This window comes from Lepisma saccharinum, chromosome 26 (genome assembly GCF_977018435.1).
Source record: "Lepisma saccharinum chromosome 26, izLepSacc3.1, whole genome shotgun sequence".
Lineage (NCBI taxonomy): Eukaryota > Metazoa > Arthropoda > Insecta > Zygentoma > Lepismatidae > Lepisma > Lepisma saccharinum.
Genome location: NC_139254.1, coordinates 12,985,211 through 13,009,786, shown reverse-complemented (window position 1 = coordinate 13,009,786; position 24,576 = coordinate 12,985,211). Strand labels below are relative to the sequence as shown.

The following is a 24,576-nucleotide window of genomic DNA, read 5'->3' as shown; positions in this document are numbered from 1 at the left end:
ACTTGACATTACATTTTCTGGCACATTCTAGCACTCTTTTTAAATTCTCATCATGCTCTTTTCATCTCTGCCTGTTATAATCGAAGTAGATCTCTACATCTGGTATATGTCCAAAGATTTCAAAGTTCTTTCTCTGAAATACTTACGGAGCAGACGAAATTCCAAATGGCAATCTTTTAAAGCAATACTGACCAAATGGTGTGTTAAACGTACACAACTCTGAACTTTCTTCATCTAATGTGACTTGCCAAAATCCATTCTTCAAGTCTAGAACTGCCAGTTTGCTAAGAATATCTTCTGTAAATGGAATGGCATAGTGTTCTCTTTTAATAGCTTTATTTAGTTCTTGTGGATCCAAGCACAAACGTAATGATTTATTTGATTTTTCAACAATCACTAAATTATGGACCCATTCCGTTGGCTTTTGCACTTTATTTATGATGCCTTTGAACTCAAGTTTCTCGAATGTCTTCTTAGCTTTTCATGCACCGATTGTGGTATTCTTCTAGGAGGGCTGATATGTGGTTCATATCCTTCCTTCAATTCTATGTGGTGAGGCTTTCCTGGAAATTTTCCTAATCCTCTAAACACATCTGCATAGTCTTTGGTAATAGTGTGTTCAGAAAAATCTACACGCTTGACCAAATTTAAATCTATACATGCTTTTAAACCTAACAGTGGTATTGTTTTATTTTGCACAATGTAAAATTCAACAGGAACATTTATACATTTTTGTGTTACCTCCATATGACACAAGCAACGTTGAGGTTTCTTTCAATGGTCCAATTCCTTCCTTGCACTTTGTTTTTATAGTACCTCTGAGGCAATATATTAGTTTCACTACCCGTGTCTAGCTTAAATTCTATATTTGTACCATCCACTTGGATTTCTTTTTACCACGATTGACTTGGAACATTATTCGATTTCTTACCTGTGCTTAAATTAACACTTTGCTGCACTATATCAACATACAAGCATGATTCCCGTTGATCACTTGATTCACTTTGTGTTTGCACCTGATGCACTTGCCTTTTCTTATTAATTCTTGTCACAATGCACCCCACTGTAAAGTGATTTTTGACCTTGCACTTATTGCAAATTTTTCCATATGCAAAACACTTACCTCGCACATGAATTTTACCACACTTTTTACACTTATACGGAGCACTTTCTTCTCACCTGTGTTTAGGTTCTTTCTTCCAACAAACTCCACACTTGCTGGAATATCTTCATTACTCTGCACGGTTCTGAACTGCTGCTTACTTGCTTCAGCTGCTCGGACGTAGTCTGCTGCTTTCTCGACTGTCGGCTCCCTCAGTAACCTTTGTTGTAGAACAGCATCTCGTAGATCTAGCACTATTCTGTCACGAATTAGACTGGTTTCTTGGTCTCCAAATTCACATGTGGCTGCTAAAGTTTTTAGCATCGTTAGGTAACTGTCAAAAGATTGGTCAACTTTTTGGCTGCATGAGAAGAATTTGTAGCGTTCAAATACTACATTTTTACGTGGTTGACAGTATTCGTCGAATTTCTTTACTACAATTTCGAAATCATCTTTATCTTCAAATTTGAATGTATTAAACACTTCAAGTCCCTCATCTCCTATGAGATTTAATAATATTGCGACTTTTATCTTGTCCGGCTTCTCACTTTTCTCTGACGCTATTAAATAATTGTTCAACTTATTTCTCCACTTCTGCCAGTTTTCACAAACGTTTCCAGAAAACTGCACAACAGCTCGCGTGTTTAATGTCTCCATGTTTTTGACGATAATATCAAGTTTCTACTTACATATTTCAACGCATCCACTTATATCGAACCCCGAGCCTGACACCATGTTTTGTATTTTAACGTGCTTATATGTTAATAATAAACATACTATCCAGTAGGCTATTTATTGAATCCTGCCAAGAAGCTAATACTACATTTCAGTCACCATGATCGTCGCATGACATCAGTCATGTTGCCAGAACGTATGTTTTATCACTGTAAAGCCCATATGTTACAGTAAGCGTACATTCTTCATATTTTTGTAACAATGAAACAATAATTGCCAACACTATGCTTTCCAGCTATGATTTTCTAACAAAAGTTATTATTTAGACTGATCTACACATGACAATTGTGGACCAACAGCAAATGTGTCAGTTTTTGGGGTAAGTTACATAGATATACCCTCTTGTTTCCCTGCTAACAATGTCTGTGCTTGAAACATGGTAAGACAAATAAATATTGAACACATTTTAATGGCACTTGTTTAAAAGCATGAAATTTAGATTTGTTTGTTATCCTGGGAGGATGAGGAACTTCTCTGGCCACCTGAAAATTTTTAGAAATTCACTTTTCAAAGTGTTTCTCGTTCCTGAAACTCTGCTAAAACCATTCTGTGGTTCATACTTATCCAGAAAATTGATTGATTGGTTCAGTTTATTGTACTTCGCTTTTGTGCCACTTGTGGCTAATTGCAAGATGGGGACGAGTGATGAGATCATGAATGGACACTGACAAACACCCATCCCCAGGCCACGATTCGAACCTACAGGCATTGTAGCCATAGGCGTAGCTACGGGGTGTGTCTAGGCACACCCTAATGGGCTGCTTTATCAAAGAGCATTAAAGACAGATATTTCAATACGAGAGAAAATAAGTGGCATCTTTCTTTTTCCAGAACAAAATTATTAAAAGTAGAGATTATTTGAAATATTGAACTCGTTGAGTTTATCCCCAAATCCCCCCCCCCCCCTTTCCTCAATATTGGTCTAAAACTTACCTATAGTTGTGGAAATAGGTTCTTTTCTTTACTGAGCGCTCAAAATTAAAAACTGATATAATACAGGGAAACAATATAACAGGTGGCTGGTATTTAAATCTCTTTCCTGAACCGACTAGTTTACTTCGTTGTAACTGTCGCCATACTTGGTTTTTTGGATTCTGTTGCAAATTAGTATCTCGGAATAATCGAAGGAGCCATTATTTGATGAAAATTGCTGCTTGTGGATGTGATATTTTGTTCGTGTAAACTTACTGTACTTTTTTAAATAGTGAGTTTATGCTCTAAAAGATGATTGATCGTTTTGTCGTAAGACTGAAAAGAAACAAAGGTGGTCCCAATCGAAAGCAGACAGTTGAAAGTTCAAACGCCTGTGATAGTGCCAGTTTTAGTGGTATCGGTGAACTTGTAAATAACAAACCATCCTGTTTCAATGCTCCTGACGCTGAACAAACACCAGGTCTATTGTCATATCAGTAGATCCTTGTGACTCTGTGAATGCAATACCACATAACAGAACAGAATGTGATGTAAGGGTGAAATTAGGACCGTACCAACCAAACCTGGTGCTTTTCCCTAGATGTACAAAGGCTGTAGCAGAGAAGGTAAGACAGATTTTTTCCTGGCTTGGCAACACTGCCTATGGTTTCGGCACTAGTCACGTTGTGCAGGATGACTCATTCTGTTTCCGTAGCAAGTTGTCACATGTTGCGAAACCACGTTAGTGAGCAGCTGTGTTGATTTACGTGGAACGTGTTTCGTTTACCCCTCCAGGTTTTGGGTATAACATTGCTTTTCGCGATGAGTATTCAAGATGAACAGCGACATGCCATAAAATTTTGTTGGCGTTTAGGGAAAAGTGCTGCGGAAATATATGCAATGTTTCAACAGGCATATGCCGATGAAGACAGATTGAGTAGAGCCACAGTATTACCAAGGAGTCATTGAGACTCTGCGCCAGCACGTAGCAAAAAAAGAGGCTGCATTTGAAGAACTCCTTTCATATTGCACCTCGATAACGCATGCCTGCATACCGCACGGGCTTTTCAGGATTATGCGACAAAGAGAAAAATAGAAATTTTCCTGCATCCAGCATACAACCGGACCTTGCACCCTGCGACTTTTGGCTATTTCCACTTTTAAAGTGGTTGTCATTTCATGACGAACAAAGAAGTGATCACCGCACCACAAGTTTTCTTCAGTTCGCTACCTGACGAATTTTCAAAGACATTCACAAAGTGGCAGGAGCGTATGGACGCTTGCTTAGCTGTCAATGGTGCTTATTTTGAAAAAGATGTACGTCTACTCGATAAGGCTGATTCTGAATAAAAAAATTGTGGTTTGTAATTTTTTTGTTTCATTTTAATGATTCTTGGAGGGGTCCATGTACATGCTTGTCTTTTAACTGCTACGCAGTCACGACTTTTTGACCTATTGCTCTCATTTTGGTCTCAATCGGCAGCTAATGAACCAAATTCTCACCCTAGTACATTTGCTAGCCAATGGAGGTCATTGTTTTCCTATACAGGAATTAGTCTCACCTTCTCTGCGACAGCCTTTGTAAAATAGGTGGGAAAGAAGGGGCTTTTCAATCTAGCTGGTTTCACAGTTACAAATGGTTGGAATATAGTATAGCTGTTGACTCTGCATTTTGCTTTTACTGCAGAGTTTTTGCTTCAAACAATGCATCAGCGAGAGGGCACCTTGATCAAGCATTCATTACACGATGTTTTAAAAACTGGCATAGAGCAAACAAATTTTTTCGAAGTCATGAAAAATCGAAAGGACACCAGCAAAGCTTAAGTTCCTGGTCAAACTACAACAAAAATAAACCAATTGACGTCCAATTAGATGAGTGTAAGAAGGCTTTTCTTTCAAAGCAAGAACAAACAAGACTGCAAAATCGACAAATCACGAAGAGCCTAATAAACATAATTCTTTGTCTTACAAAAGGAGGCCGCCCATTGAGAGGTCATACTGAGAATAAAGAAGCATATGAAAGGGGGTTATTTCTAGATGTAGTTGATTTAATTTTCAAATATGACCCCATTTTGAAAGAACACTTAGTGAACGGGCCAAAAAATTGCACTGAAGTCCACAAATTCAGAATGATCTAATCAGCAGTTTGAAAAATGTTCTTGTAAGGAAGTTGAAAATGTCATTACTTGGTACAAACGTGTGCATTATCCCTGATGAAACGAGTGATTGTGGTCATCATGAACAGATGTCTATAGTTTTTTTGCTATGTCATTAAACAGTTACCTGTTGAGCATTTAGTGGCTCTTCGTAAGTTATCTTCTGTAGGTGCAAAGACAATTTTAAATACGTTAGCACTAGTAGTATCAGAATTTGGTGTTGACTGGCAAAATGTTCTTTCAGTTTGCTTCGATGGAGCCTCAACAATGTCTGGGACACTATCTGGGGTGCAAATGAAGTGCAAAGGAAAGAACAGTTCAATAATGTACTTTACTGCTATGCTCATTGTTTGAATCTTGTACTTGTGGACTCGTGTAACTCGCGACCCAAAAATAGAACAATTCCTTTACTCTTTCATTGAAGGTAGTTCGTCAAGGCATGCAGTTTTTGAAATTGGTCTAAGTTTAAGAACACTTAAGTCTTTATCAACAACGAGATGGGCGTACCGTGCTGAAGCTGTTTCGGCAGTGAAAAGCAACTACTCTACAAATATTTTGGCTTTGGAAGAAATCACTCAAAACAGTCATCAGGGTGATGTAAGAGCTAAAGTGAATGGACTAAAACAACATGTCAGATCGTTTGAGTTTGTCTTATGTCTCACAATGCTGCATCCAGTCCTACAAATGATCGTGAAGGTTAGCAAGTCCAAATGTATCTAGTGTCAGATTGCTTCGTAATGCTGTGCAATCAATGAGAGATTCATCTCAATTCATGGAACTCTTCAACGAAGCTATTAAAGTCTGTGATAGTCTGGAGATTTCAATTCCTCCAGTGAAGAGGCGCAAAATTGCAAAGACTCTTGACGAATCAGTCAGCTCACAGTATTGGAAGAGGAGATGAGAATTTCTTGTTGTTATCCTCTTTTTAGACTCAGTTATTTGTGGTATTGAGAGATTTAGTCAAGAAACTGTTGAGGTCATCAGTGGCATGGGAAATCTGGTTGACTTGAATGTAAAGGATGAAGAAATAGCCATCTTAGCTAGAACATTGAAATTGTCAGATGACGAGTTGGCAGCAGAAGTAAGATTTCTGAAAGAAAAATCCTCTGTACCTAAGGGAAGTTCTTCTGTTACGCTACATGTTGGAGAAAGAAGATATTTACTGCATTCTACCCTGTAATACAGTGCTTTTCTTCTATACCTGTCACAAGCTGCACATGTGAGAGAGCTTTCTCCAAGCTTACCCAAGTTAAAACTAAATGAAGAACAACTCAGAAGCAGGATAGATTGGAAGCCCTGCTCTTGCTATTTGTGAAACAGGAAAAAGGTTCGCCTATTGATGTAATTGAAGTTATTGACGAGTTTAAGAACATTGTACCTTTTGACAGACGTCTCTTGTTATAGATGACATGTATTTTGATATATTTGTTTGTAACATTTATGAACATTTTGTGTGTGTGTAATTTCTATGCAATTTGATTTTTCTTCTACTACATATATTCAAAAATTTTCAACACTGTCATTTAGTGCATTTATATTCCTTTACAAACATCAGTGCAGTTAAAGAGCCAAGTGATTGTATTGGAAAATATGCTATTAAAAAGGAACAAGACCTAAATTTTTTTTCTCTGTGCACACCCAAATATAAAGTTCTAGCTACGCCTATGGTTGTAGCACGATGTGCTAACCAATCCACCATAGGAACAGACCAGACCAAAGTGACACAAAGCATGTTATTAGAAAATGACCCAGTCCAAGTGATGCACAACACGTGCAGCTTGACGTGTCACTTCACTATGAAAAATTGCATTGCTTTCTGAAGATTCATTTCCAGGTGTCACTTCAGCTTGTCAGCTTCCTAGTTCCACTAATTAATGTGAAATATTTGTGTTTTCCATTTACGTGGGTTGGAGATTTAATAGTGGCAACACTGCTGTATATATGTCATGAAATAGAACTGGTGCTTCTTGCTTACAGGACACTTTAGTTTCATACCTAACCTACTTCCCAGTATATGGACTCTTCCTTCCAACATTAGGCTCATGTGCAGTGACGAGAGGAATAGAGTATCGCTGAAGTTGGCAATCTAAATTTCAACTGAAAGTTCAATGTTATGGTGATTCTGGTGTACGACCGCGATGGTGTTATCTTAACAGTCCCTCAAGGACAGATCGTCAATGCGCAGTATTACTGTTCATGTTTGGAACATGACCAGCATTGGGAAAGAAGAGGTGACACTTTCTGCTGAATCCTCCCATCATTTTGCAGGACAATGCTCAGGCACATGTAGCGCAACCTGTGGCTGATTTCTTAGACCAATGGGGCTGGCAGGTGCTCTACCATCCCCCATACTTCCCGGACTTAAGCCCCCGTGACTGATTTGATCCCTACGATGAAGGGCATTTGCTTCCGAACTGTTCCAGAGATTTTTCAGGCAACAGACTGTTCCATTCAAATCATAAACAGAACAGGCGCTGCTACAGAAAAACTACGACTTCCACAGTGCTGGCAACGTGTTGTACACAATACTGGTGACTATCAAAGGATTGTAAAAGTTTCACAGAGGTATCTCTCTCGTATCATTTCTAAATAGTTGCCACTATTAAATCTCCAACCCACGTGTAAAGAAGAGGTATCAAACACAACTTTCCTTAAAATTTTTGTGTTACAAACACAAATTTCAAACAGTAATTCAAACTGGTGTTAACTCTGAAGTATTTATTACGAAATATATTAAGCAGTGAAATATTAACAATATATTAATTCACATGTACATCTCCTTTGGACAGAGTTAACAACATACTTACAAAAATTTCATTCCACATCTAGTGCATCTTACAGCAGCAGAACTTGTAGTGTATTTCATAATTAGTACTTTTTTTTTTACATATAAGTACAATACTGACTGAACACTTACCATAAATCACAATTATAAAACAGATGTAGTAAGGATAATCTCATGGCAGCCATTTCCATGCTAGTCAGATGTAAGTACGGTATTTCGTTTGCATTTCATGCAAACTAACATATTCTTTACAGTGCCTCCAGCAACATAAAATGCAATGCTGCCTGTTATAATCAAAATGACATAAACTGGTAGCAATGCAGCTAAGTACATCCTTCTGGTTAACAATGTCATGCATGAAACCATCATATGGCTCCCAAGAACCCAAATTAAGAGCATCCAGTTTTTCTTTTCAACTGCTGAAAAGAAAATTACACCCCAGAACGTGTGAAGCAATATAAAGCAAAGAGATATTGAAGCTGAAGTTATGAAGAAAAATTCGGAACCACCCTTCAAGCCCATCGTTCCCGGCCCAACTGCATCGGCCAAAACATTGACCAATGAGAAAGCACCGCTCATGATTCCGAAACCTAATCCTGACACGTATGCTAAAACATGTTTATTGTCATTGATCTGAGCACTCCCGTTACTTACTTTCTTCAGCCCACCTTCTGCTTTTTTGAGTAATTTACATAGCAGAAATCTGAACAACTCTTGAAACAGAACTGAGAAAATGACTCCCAATTCTAGCGTGCCTCTAAGGTGTATAACTGCAAACCACACTAATGACGACAGCAGTAATGATAGTAGCCAGAAAAAGGCACTGGCTATCAATATAATTATTCGTATAGGGTCTTTAGCAATTGTGAAGCTGAACATTGCAAGTGGTGGACCAAATGCTAAAAATGCACACCCAATGAATTCGACCAGAGTCATTTTTGGTACGTTTTGAATCACTTTATCTGATCACACTCTTTACTGTTTTAACTCAGGTTTTGTTTAATATTTGTCCTCCTTTCATCTAAACGCTTAACAAAAGTAACTTCAGATTTGTTGCATATCCCGTGCTCCTTCAACGGAATATGATCTTCCTTCAGTTTTTCTCCGTTAAAATATAACCAGTATGTTTTCCAAATGTACTTCCAGCTAAGGGTCACAAAACACTTCTCACGCTTGAGTTTGAGAGTCATGTAACGTTGAATGGCTTTTTTCAAATCTAAAACCGTCGCCTTCTGTTCGACTACGATAGGCAATATTTCACCGTCGGCTCTCCTAACAAGAACTGTCATGGACTGGCCATACTCTAAAGCTATTTGGGAGTTCACTTCTTCCACAGTTACTCCGGCTGGGAGATCGCACAAAAGGGGGTCGAGTTTCAGCAACTCGTTTAAAGTAGTGTGGAAAACATTCACAGCATCTTCGTGAGTCAGTTCTTCGGAACCCTTGTTACTATCCTCAGATTTCACATACTGTTGGCCCGATTCTTTTGATCCGTCACTCTTCTTTTCGTTACCACAGTTTCTTCTTTTGCTACTTCTCTCACCTTTTTCTCCTCCGCTATCTTCGTAATGTCTTTGTCTTTTGCGTTTCCTTTTTTCTCTTCTACGATATTCCACCTCTAGGGCACCTTCCGTATCGCTTTCTGATGACATATCTCTGCCATTTTTAGCTATCTGAAAAAGTAGATAGAAAACAATGTATTTAAAAAAGAATAAAGGATACCCTTAACCCTCTGCACCCCTTGAGAAAGTGAAATATTTTGCATGGTTTATGATAATTATGATGTTTATGAATGTTTTCCATTGTTTTTAGCGCATGAAGATGTGTTACTGTGAAGTAAAGTACATCTGTTACCTTACCGTGTTCTGCATGAAGCAGAACAGCCACAAGGCTTCACTCAAGTGAACATAGCACCCAACACAACACTCGACAAACTATAATTTTATGTCGTTAAGTTAGGAGTGTTAAATTTGGGGCTGATTATACATCCAGCATCTACTAATAAAAACCAGCGAAAGCACTCCGAGATGGCAGGTTTTTACTTACACGGACCATACTTTGGGATCAAATATCTCTGTTATTTGTGTTTTCCGCATGCTGAAATAAGTTTTATGTTATTTATTTGCCTTATTTTACTACACTTTTGGCTAACTTGCGAAGATGGGGATGAGTGATGACATGAATAAATTGATGAATGGACACTCACAAACATTCATGCCCCGCCAGGATTCGAACCAGGAACCCCTGGCATTGTAGCACAATGTGCTAACCACTCTGCCACAGGGGGTCGACATAGAAATCTGATACGTTTCATGACATAACCCCCTGTCAGTGTTTCCAACCCCCCTTTTTTTAACTATGCTTGCCTAACCAAAACTAACCTTATCGGAATTGGTTCGTGGGTCTATCCGTCAGCTACCCGTGCATAATGTGCAATTTGCACACGTGTTGAATATGACAGAAGGTATTTTTCGGTGAATAAGGTTGGAAACACTGCACACCGACAACGGTAGTCAACATGTGCCCGCCATATTGTGTGTTAGGGAAGCGAAAAAAGGAATAACAAAAACTACTCTCTATGTGAAAAATTGCGTTAGTTTTAGTGTAAAAAGCAGAATGGCACTTTGAACTATGTTCCGCAATACACAATTCGGGTAACAGTTTCATGTATCGGAGACAAATTTCTTCATTTTTACAGAAGAAAATACTTACGGAAATGAGCTTCTCTAAGGTTTCCAACATTCGTCGAGGTATTTTCTTTCATCGTGGAATCTATTTGACTGGGAAATCTGTATTTTTCAAGAGAAATATCTCACCGACGCACAATTGCCATTGCTTTCCTTGAACCGGATGCTGCATACTTTTGATGATGTAACACCGTCAGTGTTTCCAACCCCCCCTTTTTTTAACTATGCTTGCCTAACCTAACCTTATCGGAATGGTTTGTGGGACATCTGTCAGCTACCTGTGCATAATGTACAATTTGCACACGTGACAAACACGATAGTAGGTATTTTATGGTGAAGAAGGTTGGAAACACTGCATACCCACTATGGTAATCAAGTTTTGCCCGCCATATTGTGTGTTAAGGAAGCGAAAAAAGGAATAAGAAAAATTACTCTCTATGTGAAAAATTGTGTTTGTTTTCGTGTAAAAAGCATAATGGCACCTTGAACTATGTTTCGCAATACACAATTGGTAAGTACGAACAATGGGAAACACAAAATATCAGATTTTAATGTGTCTCCGATCTATGAAACTGGTACCCCTGGAAATAACAGTGAGGATTGACTGGGATTATGTCATCACACACAGGCTACATCCACCTGGAAGTAAACGGATGCAAGAGTTTTCGTGCATTGGTCACACATTTATATCGAAAAAGTGATGATTTACCGGCAAAATTCAATGAACGGTGCGAGAAAACACTTCCCCGAACTTCCACAAGTATAAAGAAACTGAATTCGGTAAGTAATTTCTCCTGTAAATTTAAAGAAATCCGTTTGTCCGATACGAGAAATTTACCGTGGACAATTGTATTCACACCAAAATATCTTGAGGGAGATGGAGGAGAATGTGAGTTCTTTATGAGTTATGACACACGACTGATACAATTTATTTATCATTATTTAATTCAAGCTGCATGATTGATTGATTTGCTTTATTTTACTTCGCTTTTTGTGCCACTTTTGGCTAATTTGCAAAGCTGGGGATGAGTGATAACATGATGAAATTGATGAATGGACATGTACTATGCTATAGAGGAGCATATGGCCAACAGGCTACATCTGGTTGTACCTTGTTTGGCTAGCTATATCTGCAACTTTCTAATTTTAAAATAAAATAAAGTGATATGTTATATATTGAGGCGTTCCGTACCACGACAGACAGAAATATCGAATGTACTTTAGTCAACAGCGCTCAAATAAAATAAAAATGCAAACCAATTATATGCTTAAAAAGTAACAGTTAATAATATCAATTTTGCGCACGCATTCTGCCTGTTTGAACGCTCACGCACCTAAACATCCGAGAACAGCTAACATAATTTTTTAGGCAAATATCCATAATTTACAAGAACAAAAGCACAGTAGTAGACTGTTGGTGTTATTGCTAACAGGAGACCTACCGAAACACACAACATATAAATATTACATTTCTCTTGAGGAATAACTAACATAACGTAAATTCCACTCACTTTGCATTTACACTAGCTAACTCTTCAACTGTATACATACAATTTGTAAAAAAAAAAAAACAAATCTCACAGCAGATCAGGAGCAAACTTGCGTTTGACAGGCTTTTGCATTTTGCATACCTAGCATCTAGTGACATCTGTAGGAGAGAAACGAAAGCTCGTTAGCTAGCGATGTGGAGGCCATGGAGGCCGCCAGGGAAGGGACGGAGTGGGTAAGAATTATTTATTTTCCTCAGCTTTGCTTATCATTATGCAACTTGTTGTATGCCTCGAAATGACTTTCATATCACTGACTACCATACCATACTGTAATATTTTGCAGACATTACATATTTTGATTGAAATTTTCAGTTAGAAATCGGCACATTCCCAGAAGATTGTGTTGACATGTATAATGTTATTTAATGCTACATTTTGTATTCACGAATAATATATTGATTGAGAGCTCCAAAGTATAATTTCCATAGAACAATCCAAGCGTGCATCTATTGGAATTCGCGTTCGGAGTCTGTTGTCTTATTTTTATTCATGTGTTTTGACAAATGTGGGGTTATTTTGTTTTGTATTGGATTTACTCGTACTATCTGGATGCATTATGTCAATGTATAGTTTCGCTGCGCCCAAAAATTTTTGGTACGTCCTGTGAACAAACAAGCAAAGAAAAGTCGCAATATTTTCTTATACTGAAAAGTATTTTACACTGAGTCTTGCTCTTGATCTTTTGCATCTCTCTACCGGTATAAATAGCTTATTAATTAAACGTTACTATGAAGGGATAACGGTGAGTACTGCATATCAAATCATTCGATGAGAGCGATGAAGAATATGTGGACTTCAGTTCCAGCTTCGAATCAGGCGCTTGTTAAGGCAGGTAGGGGAGGAGATTGTATACTGCAGTCATTACAAGATTTACCTAGCATTCCTTTTACAAACACCACTCTGCTTATATGTGTGCAGGGATTCCCATCTCCCCCTGAGGCCTATGGTGCAACCCCCCCCCTTCTCCCAGATCGTCAATCATCATAAGATATTTAATTAGGACAGCATGTCTACTACTATCCTGTTAGCGAAATACACTTTTTTAGCATTACTGAACACTTTACTTGATGTGCTCCCACCCCTAAATTATTCCTTTTCTTCATCTAAGGGATTAAATATGGTGCACCTGGTACCAAAAGTGACTTGGGCCAAGTTAAATGAAATTAATTACTGAAGAAATATATTCTGATTCCTCATTCCACGTGAAATCACCCAGAGCAGGTTGCTTCATAGTCATGGATTTGCTTCCATTTTTTTTACTGATAGATACTTGGTCCAATGTGACAAATATGTAATGTTAAGCTTGTCCAACAAATACGTTGAAAGTGACAATTTTTAAAAAAATTTGAAGATTTTCAGAAATTGAGAGGATAAACGAATGCACCATGTGACACAAAACATGTCATAACTTGGAAACAATGTGGAGTATTGTGAGGATTTTGGTATTGTTGGCGAGGATAAGGACAGTCCTAACAGAAAATAACTGTGTTATCACTTACCTGCTCATAAAGCAGAAAGTTCTTTAAAGAAAGTAATATGTTGCGTGGAAAAAGACACTCCACTTCGGGTAATTGTTTGATAGGAAATCCCAGGTTTTACCACAATGAAAATTGTTACACAGCATAATCAATAGAATTCAAACATAATATTAAAAAATCAAAATGGTAATATTTTTCATAGTAAAAATATCACCGGTTTCATTATTGGGTGTATGAACCGATGTTTCCACTGGCATACAGCTATATTTTTGACTAATGGCCCTAAAACAAGCACGTATCCAGGAATTCCTTTTGGGGGGTGGGGGGCTCAACACCATTTTTTTAAGGGGTATAGATAGAACCTTACAGTTGTGTATGTTTAAGGCCAGTGGTGGCAATTAGGTTCCAAAATGGAGGGTGGGGGGGGAGAGTGGTGCAAGGAAAGTTTACTTTCTCTTGGTAGACAAGGCCACTAAGAGGCCATAGTGTGGAGGCAAAAAAAATGGAGCAACTATCCCCTAAATCGTCGCCACTGTTTAAGGCTGTCATTTTAATCAGAAAGTGAAATCAGAACGATCTTTACCACTCAACTCCCCTGTTTCCATTCATTATCATCGTGTGTTGAACCATCTGAGTATGTGTTTGACCATTTCTTCTCATCAGGTATCAAAACATCTATGGTGTCTTTGAGTGTCTTTACGAAGCTGTTACACATGCACGGGATGGACAATCCACTCGACAATGCGAGATTCAAACTATGGGCTGCGAAGTGGACGCAGACAGTTCTCGAACATTTCTCTGTGATTCGAGCCTGAACACCACTAATGTGTCTTGTCCTCCCATGCTTTCAGCTCTTAAAAGCCGAAACTCACGAAATTGTTCATATTCAGGCCTAAGCATTCGCAAGTGTTCAAAATTGTGACAACTTCCACAGTCTTGTCATATATCAGCACGAAAGAAAGGAAGTCTTCTCAAATACAGCTGGATCGCTCAACAATTAATGCGCAGCCTTCCGTTCTCAACATATCTCTAATGCTATGCTTACTCATTTATCTCCAGTGACGTGTCCAAGGGAAGGTTGGTGGGTTCATAAGCCCATTTAACCAAGAATTCCTTAAGTAAAGAATGCCAAAGACTGACCACCAAAAATAGTCTGCATGTCACGGTATGCCAGAGCCCCTATTCGGGTCTTGGTAGAGCCTGCCATTTCCGATAAAGTGTCTACATATGCAACATCTTCTTGCTTTCTCTTCTCGACAGTCATAAAATTTTCGGCTGTCCCTTCATGGTAATTAAGTGTTTGAGTGTGTGTCGATCCCAGTAGGCTTAAACAAAAGTATTTTCTATGCCATGAAATTCTCGGACTGCATACACGAAATTTGGTCCGGACACAACTAAATACTCAATCAAAACTTTGATTTTCAGTTGATCTGTGCAGCTTATTTATTTTTTTAATAAACTGCTCCAATACCCGGTACTGCTGAAATATTCTCTTTGTCCCTCGACCGCGGTGGCTCAGTCGGTAACGCGTCTGACTACCATGCTAAAGGTCCCGGGTTCGATCCCCGGCCGGTTCAAATCCGGGAACTTTTCTAACGATGGAAGCGGCCCCGGCGCCCACCCAGCGTCGAATAACATGGGTACCTGGGGGAAACCCTGGGGGGTAAAGGCGGTCAGGGGCGTGATGCTGATCACATCACCCCCACTCACGACCGGATCAAGAAAGTGTGGGGCGTTACCCCCACACCCCCTATACGCCTTCATGGCGTGGTGCTATGCACAGGGGAGCACTTTACCTTTTTTTACCTCGACCCGAACTATAGCACTACACTGAGCCTCCGGAAGTTCTGCTGTTGTCAATGTCTTCAGCTTTGGACCCGAACTGGAACTAGTAGTAGACTTCATTATTGATTGAAGAATTCGTATTTCAAGTCCACTTTATGCACAGTAAGGCTAATCGGGACTGGACCTACAGTTTAAAGTAGAATCGGAACCACTATGTGAGAAAGACTTCGTTACTTTACGGTATTTAGTCCTTTTCATTTTTGAATCATTATATCTTATAAAAAGCTACCAATGGACACTGACTGATCACTAATTGACTGTATGAACTTTCACACTTACCTCTTAAGTCTCATTAACTGTTTTTTTTAAGTTAGAACGTTTCGCAGATAAAAGTGTGCTGGATCATTCGGTATGGACTGACCCATATGCATACTGGACAAAAGCTCTGGTCTTATTACAATTTCTGTGAATTAAAAGTGGATTGACATCATATTAATGCTTCTTCCACTTATTCAACATTTCTAGTAATATTAGTGATAACGTATGAGTGTTTTAGGGCCATTTGTCAAATATATATCTGTATGCCAATGGAAACATCGGTTCATACCCAATACTGAAACCTATGATATTTTTACTATCGAAAATATTACCTTTTTTATTTTTTAATATTATGTTTGGCATGTATTGATTATGCTGTGTAATAATTTTCATTGTGGTAAAACCTGGGATTCCCTATCAAACAATTGCCCGAAATGTGGAGTGTTTTTTTCCACGCAACATATTAGTTTCTTTAAAGATTTTTTCTCCTTTATGAGCAGGTAAGAGTGGTAATACAATTATTTTCTGTTAGGACTGTCCTCCTCCTTCAGTCCAACAATACCTAAATCATCACAATACTCCACATAGTATCCGAGATATGACATGTTTTGTGACACTTCGTGCATTCGTTTATCCTCTCAATTTCTGAAAATCTTCAAATTTTCAAAAATTTGTAACTTTCAACATATTTGTTGGACTAGTCCAATATAACATATTTGTCATATTGGACCAAGTATCTAACAGTGAAAAACAATTGGAATGAAATCCATGATTATGAAGAAACTTTTTGCCTTTCAGTTGGGTGATTTCATGTGAAATGACATGTTGAATTTTATATTATGGAAAAAATCCCTCCTACAATTTCGATGGCATGGTCCTGAACCATCATCCCCATGGCACCCATGTAGGTGTACGGGTGTTGTATTTTCCTCCACTGGAAATCCTTTGAATGCCTCTGTGACTATGTGCGTGTGTGTGTGTATGTGCATGCAAAGTGTCATATCCTTTTTTTTTTAGTGGTGTGGATTCCAGTGACTTCGTGTGAATCATCATGTTGTGAGTAGGTTGGTGTGCTTACACATAAAACTGAGAACCCATCTGACTTAACCAACGTTGAAAGTACCAGACTTGTACAAATTTAGAAATGGATTTGCAAATAACCACAATGTATCTTATTCAGTATGACAAAAGTCATCATACTTAACACATCTCGGATATTGGACAGGCATCTGTCTCTGATTTCTCATGTGTCAGATAGCGTGAAATCTTTTTGAGTCAATGAAAATGACATCATTATACAATTGCTTTATATTATGATAGCAGATGGATCATCCCTTGGAACTCCCATCATCGCTATTAACCAAGAATAGCAGAAATGTGAAATTTAAGGGAGGGTCTAGTGTCCCGCCTCTCCAGTGGATAATGGTCACAAATTGGGTCTTTGTGAAAAAATTATGAGTGTGTTGATGAAATTTTTTTGGGGGGAGGGGCTTGGAGATGTGTGGATAAATCTCTGACCTTGTAATAAGAAGGCCCAGATTCGATACTAGATGGAGGACATAGTGGTTTGGATCCCGATTCAAATTATAAATCCATTCCTGATTAGCCTGTCTGTGCACAAATTGGACCTAAAGAAACTCAAGCCCTTCTGGCTTCAAATATTTGTCCCCCAGGGGATGGTTGTTGTTCAGACATACAAGTAGTCCATACAATTATTAGCAATCTACATAATTGTACCCATTTTGTTAGTTGTGAATCATTTACTGTAATATGGCAAGCTTACACACATGCAGAGTGGTGTTGTACTACACCCACAAACTTCCACAGTAGGAATAGAACATCAAGACACATATTTTCTTAGTAATGATTTACCCTTAAAGTCCTTGTTTTGACATCATGAGTTCTCAAACAAGGCCATGTAATAATTGTTGCGATTAGCATAAAGAGGCAGAAAATCTTTGCAAAATATGAAAATACAAAAACAGTTTTTGTACACTCCTGTTCAGATAAAGTGGCACATATTTCAACTGTTCAATCCTATAACGAGTGCCACTTTATGTGAACAGGAGTGTACATTATTTATTTTCACACTTTTATTTCCCTCTTACTACCTTCAAATACCACCAGTGATATAATGAAGATAATAAATTCTGTTCCCGTAATATTGACAAAAGTTATCAAATTTGTAGTTCAAAAACTGATTTGGTATCAGATTGTTGAATTGCAATTTCCATTCAGGGACAACGGTGGCACCTTGCCTACAAGCGAAAGAAAAGTGTCATGTGATGTCGGATGTAAACAGTTTGATATTTCAAAAGATTCCAGTGAAACCAAAAGCGTATTAAGGGGGGCGGAAGGGGTTCCCGAGTGTGATACTCTGTGAAGGGGAGGCACCTTGCAGAGTGGTTCGAATTCCACTTTAAACTAGGTTGATTTTTGATTTTGATTGTTTATTTTACTTCGCGTTTTGTGCCTCTTGGCTAACTTGCGAAGATGGGGATGAGTGATGAAATTGATGAATTGACATTCACAAACAACCAAGCCCGACCGGGATTCGAACCCCGGACCCTTGGCGTCGCAGCGCGATGTGCTAACCACTCATTTTAAACTAGGTCCACTCCCGATTAGCCTTTCTGAGCATAAAGTAAAACGTGTGTCCCTTCATCAATTTTATCTGTATTTATTCATCCCCGTTGTCGCGATTAGCTTGAACAGACAGAAAAACGACGTGAAATAAGGAAACTTGTGAACGACGTGCGTATGAGACTTCATATCAGCGTAATGAGTTAGTTCGGTTTCCGGCCAACAGATGGCAGATGCATTGCTTCGGAAACGTAGCAGCTGCAGTTGGTCTTCAAGGACCAAATATACCTCACAGAATATATTTTAATTTCTTCACCTGCCAGCAAATTTTTATGCACAAGACTTAAACCACTCATTACTCTACATCTGCTTCCGTTTTGAAACGACGAATTTTGAAAAACCGAAATTTCCTGTCACGTTCTCGTGATCACATGATATGTGCGGTGCGGTGTCTTTTTCGTTTTGCTGTGGAATAGCAAGGAATATAGAGATTAGGTAAAGCCATCCGAAGATTGCCGATCTTGCACGAACGCGTGGTCGCCGCAGAAGCAGTGAGCTCGGCTGAAGCAGACTGCCCCTAGCATTTATATGGGAGATTCAGAGAGCGAAAGTATATTATTACTTTTAGGAGGGGGAAAATAATAATTGTCATCCTCCAAGATGGTATTGAGGCATCCTTTTAATGATTAGTAACATAATTGAAAACGCGCTACTTTTAAAAGGGGGCAAAGCACATGTGAAAAAATTGTATTTTGAAAATCCATATTCCTGAAACTTTCTGACCGATGCGCTACAAAGAAATTTGCGTGTTCTCCTTTAGAATTTCGTCATTTTACAAATCGTAATATAATTTTAACAAAAACGTGGCATGCTAAAGAAGAATTAAAGAGTTTAAAAAAATAATTGATTAATAGACTTAGTTTATTTTACTTCGCTTATCTGTTACATATGGCTAATCGCAAAGATGAGGATGCGTGATGATATGATGAAATTGAAGAAAGGAAAGTAGATCCATGACCGGGCGGGGATTCGAACCTGGGGGCCCTTGGCATCGTAAAGCGTTGTGCTAACCACTTCGCCACGGAGGTCAGAATTACAAGGAAATAAACAGAAATTGGCATCTATGTTTTAATATGCGAGAAACATTTGTGAGGAGGTTATTGAAGTAACAATTATTACAAGACGTTGTGATGAAAATTTTTAATATATCTGAAATATCGAGAGTTGACCTTGCAGTCTCTAAATGTACTTTTAGGGTTACGCAAAACCTTTACTCAAAATTGATAGTGTAAATTTATAAGCTATTAAAATTTAAAACTTATTCCTGTTCGAAAAGAGAAACTGCCAAGTCAAATTAATATTTCGTATAAATACATATATTTTTCTTTCATGAGGCCAAGAGAGTATTTGGAGGGGACGCTGGCTTGGGAAGGCTATAGCCCCGGATCTCGATCTGCAAAGGGGCTTCCAGTGGGAAAACATACCTATGAAATAGTCCAGAAGAAGGGGCGAAATGATTTTTTTTAAATGGCTCAAGAATACAAAGATATAAGTGGATATTTGACAAGCTTAGTCTAAAACTTACAACTGAAGTCGTACGTGTGTGTGGGGGTGGGGGGGTGGCTACGTGAGGTAACACAGTGGAATATGATTCACAATACTAAAATTAAAATAAATATGTGGGAACAATAGAAATCAAAATATGTTGTAGCTAGTGACAGCGCAATAGTAAAGATGGAGGGGTAAATCATATTTTCCCGGGGCAATCATTTTTATTATTCCGTCGTTTTACTGGGGGCAGATAAGAGAGAGAGAGAAATTGTCGAACGAGAATTGGGGGGCGTTCCTGCCCCCCCCCCCTCCCGTAGTGTGGTCACTGCCTATGGCTATGCTGGAGAAGAATGCACCAATTAATACGCTATTAAGTAAAATAGATACTTTTAAAACTTTTAATCAAATTATTTGTGAACTATGATTTAAATTTAGAGAGAGCACATACCTGTTTAATTTAATTTGGATGAGTTAAATTCTGAAGTCTGCCATTTCCGAGCTGCTGCGTTCAGGTGGCGGAACGAGCAGAATACTAATTAAAACAAATATGTGACAAATATATATATAAAAAAACAACGTGTTGAAGCTATTGACGGCGCTAAAGAAAAGACAGAAGAAGATGAACGGGGAGTTCAGTGATATTTTACGGGAAGCAGCAGGCACGTATCCAGGAATTCCTTTCGGGGCGGCGGCTGAACACCATTTTTTAAAGGGCTATCACAATTGTATGTTTAAGGCCAGTGGTGGCAATTGGGTTCCAAAATGTGGGGGCGAGGGTGGACAAGGAGACAAGCATTAAGAGGCCATAGTGTGATAGTGTGGAGGCAAAAGAATGGGGAGCAACTATCTCCTAAATGTCGCCACTGTTTAAGGCTGTCTTTATTTGTTTGTTTGATTTGTTTTATTTTACTTCGCGTTTTGTGCCTCTTGGCTAAGTTGCGAAGATGGGGATGAGGGATGAAATTATGAAATTGATGAATGGACATTTACAAACAACCATGCCCGATCGGGATTCGAACCCGGGACCCCCAGCGTCGCAGCGCCACGGGGTGCGGCGTTTAAGGCTGTCATTTTAATCAGAACGTGAAATCGGGACATTTTCTACCACTCAACTCCTCTGTTTCCATGCATTAATATTGTGTGCCGGAACCATCTCAGTATGTATGTTTGTCCATTTCTTCTCATCAGGCATCAAAACATCTATGTATCAGAAGTGTTTTTACGAAGGTATTACACATGCACGGAATGCACAATCCACTCGACAACGCAAGATTCAAACTGTGTGCTGGGAACTGGAATCCGACAGGATTCAGGAAGACAAAAACCTAATTTTATCTAGTGTAAAATGAAAACTTTACTGGTGGGGGGAGTCCACGAGTTACGATCCCCACCTTGGATACGCACTATTAACAATAACAGGGTTATAGAACATTCTCCGTCTTGTCTCGATAATTATTCCTCTCCTTAAATTACCATCACATTATTCAAGAAGTCAAAAACCTAATTTTATCAGTGTAAACTGAAAAATTTCCTTGGGGGGAGGGGCCTCGAACCACCTGATCCCTACCTTGGATACGCGCTATTAACAATAACAGGCTTATAGAACATTCTCCGTCTTGCCTAGATAATTATCTCTCTCAAATTATCACCATATTATTCAAGAAGCCAAAAACCTAATTTTATCTAGCGTAAACTGAAAATTTTCTGAAGGGGAGCTTGAGCCCCCTGATTCCCACCTTGGATACGAGCTGTTACCAATAACAGGGTTATAGAATATTCTCCGTCTTGCCTCGATAATTATTTCTCTCCTTAAATTAACGTCACATTATTTTATTTGACACCCCAAGAAACAAAAAAAATATCATTTTATCGTGTAAACCGAAAACTTTCGGGGGGGCTTGAGCCCCCTAAGCCCCCCCTTGGATACGTGCCTGGGAAGCAATCACGTTTATTACACCCTTACATTTACATACAATATTATAAAGTTCTACTTTTAGATCTCGCACAATGCCTTTTTCACAAAAATGGGCAATCTCGCATTTTTTATATCAATCAAGCTGTGATATTTTAGATTTCTTCCGTTAGTGATAATAGTTTTCACAGCTTTCCATAGCATTTAGGCATGATTTCAGTTGACAAGAACAAAATAATATTATTTCAAAACATAGAGCAAAGAGAAATCCAACGCGCTTATGTTAAAACTCCCTTACATTGGAAGCCTGGAGAGAACAAAACAGGGGTTCCTTTGTAACACGATTTCTTGAAAACCATTTTACACATTTGAATCAACTTTGTGATAAATTGATTAGAAAGGATGAATCTTAACAGTAAAAGTTGTAACTTTTCCCTTGCTACTATATTTTAGAAGATATTCGTTGTCAAATTTCTCAATATTTGCATAAGGAACCAGCCTTTTCCGTGCCGAGTGTTTCGATGGTGACGTCATGCATCCACGGACAACTGCGCATACGATCTGCGCCGCCGAACGAGCACCCCCTGGTGGAATAGATGTTCACTCAATCGTTCGGTTGTCGTAAGCAGTGTTTAAAAGTAATACGGTTACTTTTTCCGAGTAATAATATGTGCTACAACATGTTACTTTTTCATGTAACGTCACCATAACGCGTTTTAAAATAATGAATAAAATTATAGGTTGGTGAAAAAATGGAATAAAATACTAATCTCTCTCTTGCACACGCACACACACACGCCGACCTCCGTGCAGGCCCGTAGCCAGGAATTCTTTGTAGGGGGGGCAAAGTCAATCCTAGAGGGGGCAAATTTTTAATATATTGTGTCGCATTGGCAGATATAACGGTACACGGAGGCACTTGCCCCCTCCCCAAAAAGAGATAAGTAACAGAAAAGGGATGATATCTTGAAACTGCAATGAACAAACGAACTTCGAGCAACATCAAATAGCAAAATTTCGATAATGACCATTCCAGATTGCCAAAGAATATGAAGTTTAACATAAATACCTAGGTAGGCTAATAAGGACAGTATCTACTTGATATTTACAGGTCGATAATGTTAATAGATTATTAATATGCACCAACAACTTTGGGCCTCTCTGCAGAACTGATTAAGGGAGCCCTTTATAAATCATGCTTCATAATGATTCCCTCTAGTTTCTAGTATGCAAGATTTTTACACACAAAGAAATCTAACGAGAATCCAACAACACCATTGTGTTGTGTTATGCAAGAAAATAGAATTAATTAAATATTGATGGTTACATATTATCTATACTTTGATGAATTGTGTAAACATTTGTAGCTAATACATTTTTTTTTGTACTTGCTAAAACATTAAAACATGGGTCCCTTAGTTCACCACGGACTTATTTCTTTCAAAGGGGAGACTCTTGCATCACTACAGACAACGTTTGCCTACTGGTTACGTTAACCATTTTGCAAAATATTGTGTGAATTGTAGTATAATTGAAATACATGTTTTGACACCTGACAAACAAATAGGAATCCCTTGATTGATCAATGACTTATTGGATTACAGTGTCATCAGTAATATTTCATATTAAGTTTCATAGAAAGAAATTGTTTTAATAGGGTGCAATAATCTTACGGGGCACCATGACATTCTGTTTAACATTTTTTTTCATATAGATCGTTTGGCTTCCAGAGCCGACTCCTGCCGCCCCATAGCTATGGCTCTGAACTTGGACTGTAAGAATAGTAGATAATGCGAGCGAAGCGAGCAAGAAAATTTTACGAAATGTTTTTTTATTTGTATAAAATTTGAAATCGAGGGGGGCAATTACCCCTCTGTGCCCCTTGCAAGTGCCCTTGGCCGTCTGGTAGAAAAATGCAAGGAACACGTAAAAATTAATTCCATCATGAGTATGCAATTGTCCTGCTATTCTTAGATTCTCCTAGTCTTGTTTTTTTACTTCAGTGTTTGCTTTCCCTAGAATGGATTTCCGTCCAAAGTCGGGGAGGGACAATGCCCTCTGCCCCCTGTAGTTGCGGCACTGTTTATGAGTGTCTCTTCATCAATTTCACGTCATCCTTCATTGTTGCGATTAGCTAGAAGTGACAGAAAAGCAACGCAAAGTAACAAATATCCACTCCCTCTCTCTACCACACTATTACCAAAAGATAGACTTGGGAAACAAAAATTTAAGCAGTTCCAAGTTCATAGCAAGACATCCAAGAAAAACATACAAACACATTAGGCACCTTTAATACAATACTACTCAAAATGTCACAACTGTTCTTGATACTGAAAATTGTGAAATCATTTCCCGAAGTCTAATCTGGAAGGAACCCCCCCCCCCAATCCTGATACAACATTATACGGAATCCCATACACCCTAATAAATCTCAAAATCAATAAGTGTCTTTGTAATGTTGCTAGAGTAACACATGATATAATTGTAAAGATTAGTGAGAATTCCAAGTAGGAATGTGTTCTGTATTTTTCACAGGGGGGGCAGAGCAGGCTCTCAGGGGGGGGCAGTTGCCCCCCCTGCCCCCCCTCTAGCTACGGGCCTGCCTCCGTGATGGAATGGTTAGCACAGCATGCTTCGGCGACAGGGTTCCCGGTTCGAATTCTGGACCTGGACATGGATAACCCCAATTACCATTTTTGTGTCTGAATAACTTTTAAAAACAAAGGTTAACAATGATAATTACGAAATATTTTATAGTGTAACTCGCACCTCTTAGAATGGAGATACAGTATATAACATTCTTATTTGTACACACGGATTTTCAAAGAAAATACTTTAATATCTGAAAGGGAATACACTCTTTCGAAATTGTTTCTTTACAATTCAATAACTAATATCATTAGGAACAAATTCTATATAACCGATGACAATAATAAATTAAATGAAAGTGGAAGAGAAACATGCCATTTTTTGTACAACTGTTCTATTCGTACACTTAATAATATAAACGAAAAAAGTATAT

At 38.5% G+C, this 24,576-nt stretch overlaps 2 protein-coding genes and 1 pseudogene across 5 annotated transcripts in view; 1 reads left to right on the top strand and 2 right to left on the bottom strand.

Moving 5' to 3' along the window:
• Positions 1–7,618: 7,618 nt before the first annotated feature.
• On the bottom strand, positions 7,619–8,626 carry LOC145979703 (gamma-secretase subunit Aph-1 pseudogene; annotated as a pseudogene).
• Positions 8,627–8,673: 47 nt separating this feature from the next.
• LOC145979704 (U11/U12 small nuclear ribonucleoprotein 25 kDa protein-like) lies at positions 8,674–12,007 on the bottom strand. 3 transcript variants are annotated; one of them, XM_083112681.1, is made up of 2 exons: positions 11,889–12,007; positions 8,674–9,363 (listed from the first exon to the last, which is right to left on the bottom strand). In XM_083112681.1, exon 2 carries the CDS (start codon positions 9,340–9,342, stop codon positions 8,674–8,676), a length of 669 nt encoding a protein of 222 aa, XP_082968807.1. In that variant the 5' UTR covers positions 9,343–9,363; positions 11,889–12,007. The 3 variants fall into 3 exon arrangements, with proteins under 3 accessions (XP_082968807.1, XP_082968808.1, XP_082968806.1); XM_083112682.1 differs by having other exon boundaries at positions 11,959–11,975; XM_083112680.1 differs by lacking the exon at positions 11,889–12,007 and adding an exon at positions 11,820–11,878.
• Positions 12,008–12,039: 32 nt separating this feature from the next.
• The window catches only part of LOC145979701 (MAP kinase-interacting serine/threonine-protein kinase 1-like), a 169,507-nt gene continuing 156,970 nt past the window's right edge, over positions 12,040–24,576 (top strand). Inside the window, exon 1 of one of the 2 annotated variants that reach the window (XM_083112678.1) lies at positions 12,040–12,100. In XM_083112678.1, coding sequence (XP_082968804.1) covers positions 12,071–12,100 — 30 coding nt within the window. In that variant the 5' untranslated portion in view covers positions 12,040–12,070. The remainder of the gene's footprint in view (positions 12,101–24,576) is intronic. The other variant, XM_083112677.1, reaches the window with a different exon arrangement.